General features: G+C 38.1%; 2 protein-coding genes across 2 annotated transcripts; both read left to right on the top strand.

Annotated features, from left to right (window-relative positions):
- Window positions 1-241: 241 nt before the first annotated feature.
- On the top strand, window positions 242-3,569 carry LOC111384260. Its single transcript, XM_023008520.1, has 6 exons — window positions 242-308; window positions 573-897; window positions 939-1,273; window positions 1,373-1,515; window positions 1,686-2,419; window positions 2,672-3,569. Exons 1-6 carry the CDS (start codon window positions 242-244, stop codon window positions 3,567-3,569), a joined length of 2,502 nt encoding a protein of 833 aa, XP_022864288.1.
- A 5,982-nt stretch (window positions 3,570-9,551) lies between these two features.
- Window positions 9,552-11,271, top strand: LOC111384262 (lignin-forming anionic peroxidase-like). The gene is made up of 3 exons (XM_023008523.1): window positions 9,552-10,168; window positions 10,495-10,660; window positions 10,748-11,271. The coding sequence occupies exons 1-3, from the start codon at window positions 9,755-9,757 to the stop codon at window positions 11,134-11,136; spliced, it is 969 nt and encodes a 322-aa protein (XP_022864291.1). The 5' UTR covers window positions 9,552-9,754; the 3' UTR covers window positions 11,137-11,271.
- The last annotated feature ends 616 nt before the right edge of the window (window positions 11,272-11,887 follow it).

The raw sequence follows: 11,887 nt of genomic DNA, 5'->3' as shown, positions 1-11,887 counted from the left end.
CCATAATTTCGTATTTTGCAGCTATTTAACCCGGCTTGTGGGTTAGTTTTTATCATTCTGCATTATTAATAATATTGAGTTGAATTCAGAGTATTTTCTCTGATTTTTTGGGCATTTTCTGTCGTTCTTTTCTTACGAATTATCTGCTACAACAAGCCAATAGAATAATCACTATCTTACCCGGCGTCAGTTGGTATTAGAGCGTCAGCATCTTCTTGGGAGATAAATTCCATCAGTTATAATGGTTGGTGGACGTGGTCGTGGTTGTCGAGGACAGGTTCCGATTGAGGAAGTCCCGTACTGTGATCGTAATATTTAGGATGTGACAATTGAAGATTTGCAGAGACAAGTTGTGGAGTTAACCCAACGTTTGGCGGAGTAGGAGTTCGGTAATCATGATGTAGAAGGTCACGATTCCAATACCAATTTCGAAAACCCGTATCACCATCGTGCTCGAGTTTGGGAGCATCGTGGATGGGAGGATCGTCATGTGGATCTCGGTTTCAGAGTGGATCTGCTCGAGTTTTCTGGTACATTGCAGGCTGAAGGATTTATTGATTGGCTGAATGAAGTGGAGCGGATTTTTGAATATAAGGTGATTCCAGATCGTGTCAAAGTGAAACTGGTCGCCATCAAACTCAAAGGTAGGGCATCTGCATGGTGGGAACAGTTGAAGCGTTCACGGGAGCGACAGGGGAAATCCAAAATTACTAACTGGGAGAAGATGAAGAAGAAGATGAAAGGGCACTTCCTCCCTTTCGGCTATACTCAAACCTTGTTTCAGAGACTTCATTCACTAAGGCAAGGCGCAAGATCGGTCAATGATTATACTGAAGAATTCTATCAGTTGGTGGCTCGAAATGATTTATCTGAGACGGAGGAGCAGATGGTAGCACGGTATTTGGGGGATTAAGGCAGCCCCTGCAGGATGTTCTCAGCCTTCATTCATTGTGGACAGTTTCTAAGGCATATCAGCGAGCACTTGCAGTAGAGAAACAACAAAGTAGGAGGCCAGTGGTCAGAGGTGAAGGAAGTCAGCCAGTTCGCCCTCAAGAATCTCGTCCTGCTTATCAGCCACAGCGGGATAGTTCCAACTCAAGTATTAAGTGCTTTAGGTGTGGTGAACAGGGGCATAGGGCGACTGATTGCAGGAAGCCTGCTGGTCAGAAGAATAAAAATCTTCTGATTGAGGAGGATATGATAGAGGAGTTTGAGGAAGTTGGGGAACCCGTGTATGATGAGGGTGAAGATGAGGACGTGATATATGGAGATGGTTAGGAGACCTTGGTCGTTCGAAAGAGCCTGCTGACTCCCAAGGGCGACTCAGGGGATGATTGGTTGAGGACCAATGTTTTCCACACAACCTGCACAGTTGCTGATAAAGTCTGTAAGCTGATAATTGATAGTGGCAGTTGTGAGAATGTAGTGTCTGAGGAGGCTATCGAGAAACTGCAGTTGAAGATGGATCGTCATCCTAAACCATACAAGTTGTTTTGGCTGAATAAAGGCAGTGAGGTAACAGTAGAAAAACGATGCTTAGTGTCTTTCTCGATTGGAAAAAAATATTTTGATAATGCTTGGTGTGATGTGGTATCAATGGACGTGTGTCATGTTTTGTTGGGACGACCTTGGCAGTATGATCGCAGTGTTATCCATGATGGACGGAAGAATATTTATTCTTTTAGCATCAAAGGGAAGAGAATTGTTTTGGTGCCTCACAGGGAAAGACTGCTCCGGTAGTTAAAAACCCCAATCTACTTTCTATGTCCAGGTTCTTGGTTGAGGTTGGGTGTGAAAAAATAGTTTATGCTTTAATGCCTCATGAAAATAGTACAGCGAATGTGGATTCAAAATTTCCAGCAGAAGTACAGCAACTACTGATGGAGTTTTCTGACTTGATGCCGGAGGATCTTCCTCCAGGACTACCACCTATGAGGGACATTCAACATCAGATCGACCTCATTCCGGGGTCGAGTCTACCAAACCGACCAGCATATCGCCTCAGTCCCAAGGAAGCTGAAGAGTTGCAGCGACATGTGGTAGAATTATTGGAAAGGGGCTACATTCGTGAGAGTATGAGTCATTGTGCAGTTCCTGCTCTCCTAGTGCCGAAGAAAGATGGGTCATGGCGTATGTGTGTTGACAGCTGGGCAATTAACAGGATTACAGTGAAGTACAGGTTTCCAATTCCCCGTCTGGACGACATGTTGGATCAATTGTCCGGTTCTAAGGTCTTCTCAAAAATTGACCTTAAAAGTGGATACTACCAGATCAGAATCAGACCTGGAGATGAGTGGAAGATCGCGTTCAAGACACAGCATGGGTTGTACAAGCGGATGGTCATGCCCTTTGGACTATCCAACGCCCCCAGCACTTTTATGAGGTTTATGCATCAGGTTTTACGGCCTTTCATGGGGAAGTTTGTGGTAGTTTATTTTGATGACATACTTATTTATAGTCTGACATGGGAGTCACATTTTAATCATCTTCGTGCTGTCTTTGATGTAATGAGGACGGAGCGCTTATTCATCAATCAGAATAAGTGTTCTTTCTTCACAACTTCTGTAACTTTTTTGGGTTTTGTTTTGTCTACTGATGGGGTTCATGCAGATGAATCCAAAATCGAGGCAGTTTTGAATTGGCCGAAACCAAAAACTTCGCACGATGTCAGGAGTTTCCGTGGATTGGCATCCTTCTATCGTCGATTCATCAGAAACTTTAGTACCTTGATTGCTCCTATCACAGAGTGCCTTAAAGGGCGTGATTTTCAATGGACTGAGGAGGCAGAGGCTAGTTTTCAGTTGATTAAGCAGAAGATAACGGAGGCCCCAGTCTTGGCACTTCCGAATTTTGAAAAGGTGTTCGAGGTAAATTGTGATGCGTCTGGAGTTGGCATTGGTGGTGTTCTGAGTCAGGAGGGACGTCCAGTAGCCTTTTTTAGTGAGAAGCTATCGGGATCGAAGAAAAATTATTCCACTTATGACCTGGAGTTCTATGCTATAGTTCAGACTCTGAAGCATTGGCGTCATTACCTGGTACAAAGGGAGTTCATCCTTGTCACTGATCATGAGGCTTTGAAGTACATCAATGGTCAACACAAGCTGAGTAGGCGACATGCAAAGTGGGCGAGGTACTTGCAGGAGTTTACTTTCACACTCAGGCATCAAGCAGGGAGTTTGAATCGAGTAGCAGATGCATTGAGCTGTCGCACATTACTCCTCACCATCATGAGCACCAAGATTGTCAGATTTGAGGCATTTCCTGATATGTATGCTGCGGATCCTTCATTTGGGAAGATAATTCGGGGGGTAACTGATAATCACCGACATGATTTTGTTTTACATAATGGTTACCTGTTTCGTGGATTGCAGTTATGCATTCCGGATTGTTCACTAAGGCAGCAGATTATTAGTGAACTTCATAACAAAGCACATTTTGGGCGAGACAAGACATTGACATTGATCTCTTCTGATTATTACTGGCCCAAGTTGAGCAGTGATGTAGCGCATTATGTGGAGCGGTGTTATGTATGTCAGCAGTCTAACGGGGCTCTTACTAATGCTGGATAGTACACACCATTACCCGTACCTGAAGCTCCTTGGTTTTATGTCAGTATGCATTTTGTCTTAGGCTTACCTCGTACATAGCGGGCGATGGATTCCATTCTTGTTGTGGTTGATAGATTTTCAAAGATGGCTCATTTTGTTGCTTGCCGAAAGACAATGAATGCTACTCGGATTGCTCATCTTTATTTTAGAGAGATTGTGCGTTTACATGGTGTTCCACAGTCAGTTACTTCTGATCGTGACACTAAGTTTATGAGTCATTTCTAGAGGAGTTTGTGGGAGAAACCTGGAACGAAATTGAATTTTAGCAGCGCATACCATCCCCAAACAGATGGTCAGACTGAGGTGGTGAATCGGAGTTTGGAAAATCTTTTGAGAAGCTTAGCCGGGACTAAATCGAACCAGTGGGATTTGGCATTACCTCAAGCAGAGTTTGCTTATAACCGGTCGAGGAATAGAACCACTGGACTGAGTCCTTTTGAAATTGTCTATGGTCGAAACCCATCCGGAGTACTTGATTTGGCTCCAATTCCACGTGTGGGTCGCTTCAATAACAAAGCTGATGAGATGGCTAAACATCTTCAAGGTATCCATGAGCAGGTGAAGCTGTCCATACAGGATAATAATACTAAGTACAAAGTTTAGGCAGATAGTCATCGACGCCAAGTGTTGTTTGATGTTGGTGATTTTGTTTGGGCAATATTAACTCGTGATCGTTTTCCAGCTGGGGAATACAATAAGCTAAAGGAGCGGAAGATTGGACCTTGTGAAGTGCTGTAGAAGATCAATGATAATGCTTACAGATTGCGCCTCCCGAGCCATTTGAAGACCTCTGATGTCTTCAATGTAGAACACCTAAGCCCTTGTTTTATGGAGTCCGATGAAGTAACTGTGAACTCGAGGGCGAGTTCTTTCCAACCCGGGGCGACTGATGCAGGAGGATCCGAATCGAGTGATGCTGATTTGTCAGATAGCACAATGATGGCACCGAGATACCATGAGATGACGGATCGGCGCAAAGATGGAAAGTGAATCACCATTATTTCCTTAATTAGAGGAATTTGATGCGTCTTTGGTAATTTGGCCATAACTATGGCTACGGTTATCGGAATCGCTATTATGACCCCAATCCGGAAAGCTCTCTTCGGCGCGCACGTCTTGGCCACCCAGCTATGCTCGGTGAACGTCAATTTCGAGCCCAAAATCCACTGTTTTCCTTTCCAAAATTCAATTTTAAGTTATTTTTTTACTATTTATGGTAATATTTCGTTTCCTTTTTTTCATATGTTAGAAAACTCGAATTGAGCCAAATTTTTGGGAACTTACTTTTTTTACTTAATATTTTATTTTGGTATAATTTTGGGATTTTGCCATTTTTGATAATTTTCCCCTAATTTCGTATTTCGCAGCTATTTAACCCGGCTTGTGGGTTAATTTTCATCATTCTGCATTATTAATAATATTGAGTTGAATTCAGAATATTTTCTCTAATTTTTTGGGCATTTTCTGTCGTTCTTTTCTTGCGAATCATCTGCTAGAATAAGCCAATAGGATAATCACTATCCTACCCGGCGTCAGGGCGGACCCAATGTAGGCCCATGCCTGCACTGAACTTTAGGGAAAATGTTTTTACCAGCACCAACATCTACCATATCCAAGCTAATGTGGTTGCTCATATTAAAAAACTAGAGGGCGAAAGTGAAAACCCTAGGAGTGAAAAGAGATAGAAGAGAGAACCCATAAGAGCCTTCCAGCTTTTGCTGTCCTCTTCCTTATGCCTTGTTGGCAGTCGCAGTGTAGGGGTTCGATTTCTGAGACATGGAATTGGACTCCTTGTAGGTGCAGTGTACATGCAACTCTTGTTCCCTGACCTGTTGGGGCACATCCTGCGATTTACCTCCCTCACAAAGTTTTAGGGGCGGGGCGGTGGGAGCCCTTAAGGTTGGGGTTCAACCTTTTTTATTATTATTATTATTATTTTGAGAATCAATTCTAATAAGAACCATCCACTCGCTCAATCCAATGGATTTTCTATCTTTACTACATGGTATTCAATCCGTAAGAGCTTCAAGCTTTTGCTATCCTCTTCCTTTGCTCTCTTCTACTGTCTAAAACCTAGAAAGTAGGACCTGATTAAGGTTGTGTTTGGGTTATAATTTTTGTGGGGCTTTGGTGTGGTTTAAATGTTTGAGGGGTTGGTAACTTGGTATGGGATTCTGAATTGTTACATGGGTTGCGCATTTATAGTGTCGGTTTATTTTTGGGCAATTACACAAATATTGAAGAAATGGGCAGAACAAATAAATTAACTTCTGGTAAATATTAAAAATAACAATCTAAGTTCGTGCTTAAAGAAAGGTACAATAAATTTTATTGTAATATTCGTGTTATAATGTTATCGTAATTTTTTTTGTTTACCATTATTAATCTCACACGCACGACGGTCTTGAGAACTATGTATAATTAAAAAAAAAAAAAACAAAAGCAACTGAACAATGATAAAAGGTTTAATGTTTTAAACTTCCCATGCAAAAACTCTCAAAAGTGTGTGTGCGCGCGCCTATATATATATATATATTTTGAAGTGATGATTTAGTGACAGACCATACACTAGATTAAGATGTTTAAGAATACATGTTCTCCTTTTCATTATCTGCTCTATCTTCTTCAAATGGACCTTTTCCTCGTCATGGATATGATCTAGCATCCTTTTTTGGATTATTCAACCGAATTCTTTGAAAATCTTAGTTGGTCAAAACAGTTTAGGCATTTTATATAGATGTCCTTCTGACCTTCTCAAACACAGCTAATAATTGAAAGCAAAATGTCAAAGGGCTTCTTGCACATATAAACTATTAGTTTTAAAACTTTATTTTGCCATACAATTTCTTCACTGGCATCAATTGTTGAATTTTATCAACTTTGAATTGCTAGCGTATAGGGCATCTTGAGTTAGACTTAACGTATCATCATGAGGAGTATGACTAGGTCCAAAAAGTATATTTCTTTAATTTTCTCATCGTTCTCCCCGTTTCTGGACATAGTTAGTTTTCTTATATTGCACCTTTAGCTACAGACATTGGCAGATTTAGGACTCAAATTCAGTAGAAGCATTAGTTAACTTAGCAAAGTTTTTTCAAACAATGCAATAATATTTTTAGGGAATTAATTAATTTTTTAATGGAATTAATATAATAATATTGTACCTTTAAGTCCTTGTTTGGTTCCCATTATTTTCAAAAATACATTTTTCTTTCTTATTTTCATTCACATATTTTTTAATAAAATAATATTACACGTAAATTCAAAATTTTTTCTTATTTTTTAACCACACATTTTCTATCAAAATACTATTCCAAAATGCATTTTGTTAAGAATACGGGGCTCAAACATGCTATTAGCTATATTGTATCTTGCAGGTTTAAATGCTTTTTCTGCATGTACGAGTTTCTGACGTCTTCGGTATAGTGTGTTTGGAAGTATTTCTTTCATGGCTAAACCTCTATTTAAGATTGATGTGAAATAAATTGAAGTAGACATCTCATGTTTTTTAATTAATTCTATCTCTAGTGTTTGTGCAACTCTGAGTTAAAATGCTCTAAAATCTTGCACTTGAGCTCATGTAAAACTTAAAATTTTGAGCGCCGAAGATTTTCCTCACTAACAATTTTTTTTTTTTTTTTTTAAGAATAATTGTTTTAGGAAGAGATTAGTTTACAAAAAAAAATTTATTTTTTATTGGAATAAAAAATAAAAAATTAGTTAATTCTTCATATATGGTGCAATTGTTGAACTCTAAGGCGTCTTCAGTACCTTGGAACCTGTGATCCAAATGGGTTAAGTGCCTTCAGTATCTATCTTAAATGAACTTCATAGCCTGCCACATATTTGTGAAGAAAACGCAGCTGATACTGTATTGGAGGTACATGTGGTGACGGGCCAATCAATGTCATGGGGGTGCATTTTGCTCCGGATTATTGTGTTTTGATTTGTGAGAAAAATATGTAATTGTGATATTTGTTATTTTTTCTTTGTCATTTTGGATTGTAAATTATTGATGCCTGTAATGCTTTCATTTAAATATAATTCCAGGATGGATTTCATGGTGAGTGTTAATCTAGTTGGGATGTACCTAGAGTTTACTAGAGATGGCAATTGGGCGAGTTGGCCATTTTCATTTCCGTCCCATCGGGTATTTTTGTTACATTGTCCTGTCTCTATACTCGATTTAAGTCGGATTGAACGAGGCAGGTCCTTTGTCCCGTTTATCACTCTATTTATTATTATACGAGGCAGGTCCTTTGTCCCGTTTATCACTCTATTTATTATTATACGAGGCAGGTCCTTTGTCCCGTTTATCACTCTATTTATTATTATACGAGGCAGGTCCTTTGTCCCGTTTATCACTCTATTTATTATTATACGAGGCAGGTCCTTTGTCCCGTTTATCACTCTATTTATTATTATTATTATTATTATTATTATTATTATTATTATTATTATTATTATTATTTCAGTTAAATTTTTTTTTATATCATTATTTAGTGAATATCATTACTTTTTTGTTCTCTTTAAAAATGATGATAAATATTTTTTTTTTGTTTGATAAAAAATTTAATTTGAAAGTAACTTTAAATGAGACAGGTAACTGGACATGACCATGTTTCTCGTACCCCGTCCCTGTCCTAGATCTGTTTACCTAATTAGGCGAGTAATCCCCGCCCCATTTAAAGTGGAATCCATGGACATCAGGTTGAATGAATTTTTTGGTCATCCCTTGAGTTTACCTCATTGCCCTCAATTCTCCTAGCTATCATTTGCAGCAATAGAAAGAATTGTTTGTAATGCATAGAAAAAGGCAAGTTATGCTAACTTGGGAGCCAGTTGTTGAATGAATGTCATTCTTGGCATAATTAGTAGAATTGCACTTGGCGTACGAAATTGGCTTCACAAGAGTTATACAAGGCACGCATAATGGAAGGGATGGGTGAGTTTTTTTTTTTTTTTTTTGTGGTAATATTTTACTCACATGGGATTTGTAGGATCTGGAATTTTTCTGTCAAACATCATTCTGTACATACAAAATAATTGTATTTAGTATGTAGTATTGTATGGTTGAAAGATATGAAAAAACTAAAAAAATCATTTGAAATTCTTTTTTTATTGTGCAAATTTCATCTAAATTGGGGTGGGTTTATGGCAGGGCGGGTGCGGGTTCTCCCACCCCCGTCCTGTACCCGCCTCGTTATCAGTTTAAGGCGGGGCGGTCGCCCTGTTTACTTACCCATTTAATTTTTTTTTTTTTTAGTTTTTGATAATTCATTTTATTACACTCATTCATTCACGTGAGACAATAATATAATTATTAAATTTCTAATTAATTTATTTTTTTAAAAGTTAAATTATTCGAATATATTTGGTAAATTAAGGTTTTTATTGTTTATCATATACATTAGATAAATTTAATTGCCATCTTATATTATAATTAACGAAATTTCATGGAGTTTTTCCATTTAAAGTATTGAATTCTTAAAAAAAAAAAAAAAAAAAAAAGGGGACTGGATGGGGCGGGGCTCCCGTTACCCATACCCGATCGGATTACCCTCTTCCCCGCCTTGTTTAGGATGGAGCCCGCGGATATTGAGTTTGTCCCTACTAAATCAATCAAAGATCAATATTGTTTTGCTTTCTCTCTCCAATGCTGTGGTACTGAAGATTATATATTTGATTCTTATCATGTTGAACTAAATTTATTATTATTTTTTTTAAAAATCACCGTTGTGAACTTCCAATCTGCTTCCAATGAGGAAAAGTTAGGACTGTAACTAGTTGTTTAAGCAGTCTTCTGACTTAATTTATGCTTTCCAACCGTAGCTGTCTTACATAAAATGCCCGAATGCATGTTTGACTAACAGAGATTATATGGAATACATGCACAATGAATTAAATAATCCAAAAACTGAAGATAAACCAAATCCACTACTGGGAAAAGCAAGCACCTATTTCTAAAAAGAACAATTTTGTTCCGGGAAAGATGACAGCAACGCGTTACGCGTTCTAGCAGCCGATGGTGACCAACGCCATTTGCAAAGCACTAAGCTTTTGTGCCTATAAATTCAACTCAAAATACCTTTTCTTCAATCACATTAAGTTGCAACCAAATCTCAGTATCTACATCTCAGTTTATAATGGATTCTGTACATTTCTTAGGCAATATTGTTGTTTCTTTTTCAGTGTTGATCTTGCTTTGGAACGCACCATGCGAAGCTCAACTTTCTCCATCATTTTATAGCAATACATGTCCAAATGCTCTCACTACAATTCGCACTTCCATCCGGCAAGCAGTATCCCGAGAACGCAGGATGGCTGCCTCTCTCATTCGCCTCCATTTTCATGACTGCTTTGTTCAAGGCTGTGATGCATCAATCTTACTAGACGAAACCCCTTCTATAGAAAGTGAGAAAACTGCATTTCCAAATATAAATTCTGTAAGAGGTTATGAGGTCATAGAGGCTGCCAAGAGGGAGGTTGAGAAAATATGTCCAGGAGTTGTTTCGTGTGCAGACATACTCACAGTGGCAGCCCGGGATGCCTCCGCAGCTGTAAGTACAAGTATACCTTATTATCATCTTATTATTGTCATTATTGAAAATTGTGGACGTGTAAAGCCTTGTAAGAAAGAATAAATTCGTCACGGATATTAGGGGGCATGTCGTATATCTAAACTTATTGGTTTTGAATTAAGCTTTGTTGTGAGATAAATTTGACATCTTTGTTGACAGAAAAGAAGTGCAAAAAAAGTGATTGGATGAATTTGTTAATTGTTTTTAAACAGTTCAATGAAATTTTACCACGTGACAATTCTGTCATCTAGGATGTGATTTAAGATGTTAGTGTAGCATCATTGAGAGTTTTTTGTGCACCACAGGTTGGTGGGCCATCGTGGAACGTGAAACTTGGAAGAAGGGATTCTACAACTGCTAGTCGTTCTGTAGCTAACACCGATCTTCCAAGTCCTTTTTCCGATCTCAACACACTTATTTCTGCGTTTGCGAACAAGGGACTTAGTGCTAGAGACATGGTTGCCTTATCGGGTAATTAAAACGCCTAGCATCCATATTATTATTGTTTTTTACACTTGTTTGATGTTTGTTGAGCTAAAATTTACTACTGAAATGCAGGATCTCATACAATAGGCCAATCCCAATGTTTTCTCTTCCGGGATAGGATATACAGCAATAGAACAGACATTGATGCTGGATTCGCTAGCACTCGTAGGCGCCAATGCCCTAGAAATAGTGGAGACAGTAATTTGGCAGCCCTAGAATTGGTGACACCCAATTCATTTGATAACAATTACTTTAAGAATCTAATGCAGAGAAAGGGTCTTCTTCAATCAGATCAAGTTCTGTTCAGTGGAGGATCAACAGACAGTATTGTTTCCGAGTACAGTAGAAATCCAAGAACATTCATGTCTGATTTTGGAAATGCCATGATCAAGATGGGAGATCTTGAACCGCTCACTGGCCAAAATGGGATCATAAGAAGGATCTGTAGGGCCACCAACTAGTTTACTCCATGACTATATGATCCTATTTCAGATTTGCCATGTTTCTAATTGTATATCTATTTCCATTCATGTTCTTTAATCTCTAATTTTTTTCGTTTTATTCTTTCAAATTCTCTAGAAGCTTTCTCTTAATCATTTCAAGATTTTTTTTTCCTTTAATAAAGGAAATTATGTTTGTCGTTACATATAAAATACTAAGACAAATAATTATTGACACGAAAGCGTTTCTGAGATAGTTTACATTCCAATAAAATTCGAAAAGAAGAAAATACGTCTGTCATTAAATACAAAATATAAATAACAAAAAGGTCATCGTGATAACGTTTCTGGGACAATTGAACATTTCAATCTGGTATCAAGTTTTAGTGCATTATGATTTTGTCCTTTTCAAAATGAATTCATAACTTGCCATGAACTTTTAAGTTATTTTCTTGCATGCGTTCCTTATGTTAGGATCAGTGCGCCAAAAGCAATGTGTAGGATCAGGTTTTAGCTTTCACCAAAAAAATTTAATTTCAGATTAATTAATTTACCGTAAAAGTAAAAAGCGTAGATAATAACACTGGTAAATTCACATGATTTGTCAATTGGCTACATCCGCGGGTCACAGCCAACTATTGAACACTTCACTAAAATTGAAAAAGATCGAGGACACAATACAATTTTAAAAACAAACTTCATTTTTAAAATTGACAGTGTCCTGTAATATCAATTATTTGTTCAATTAGCACTGAATGTCTTGTCGGTTTTA

The sequence above is a fragment of the Olea europaea genome, unplaced genomic scaffold, assembly GCF_002742605.1.
Source record: "Olea europaea var. sylvestris unplaced genomic scaffold, O_europaea_v1 scaffold2880, whole genome shotgun sequence".
NCBI lineage: Eukaryota > Viridiplantae > Streptophyta > Magnoliopsida > Lamiales > Oleaceae > Olea > Olea europaea.
This window is presented reverse-complemented; position numbering and strand designations above follow the sequence as displayed.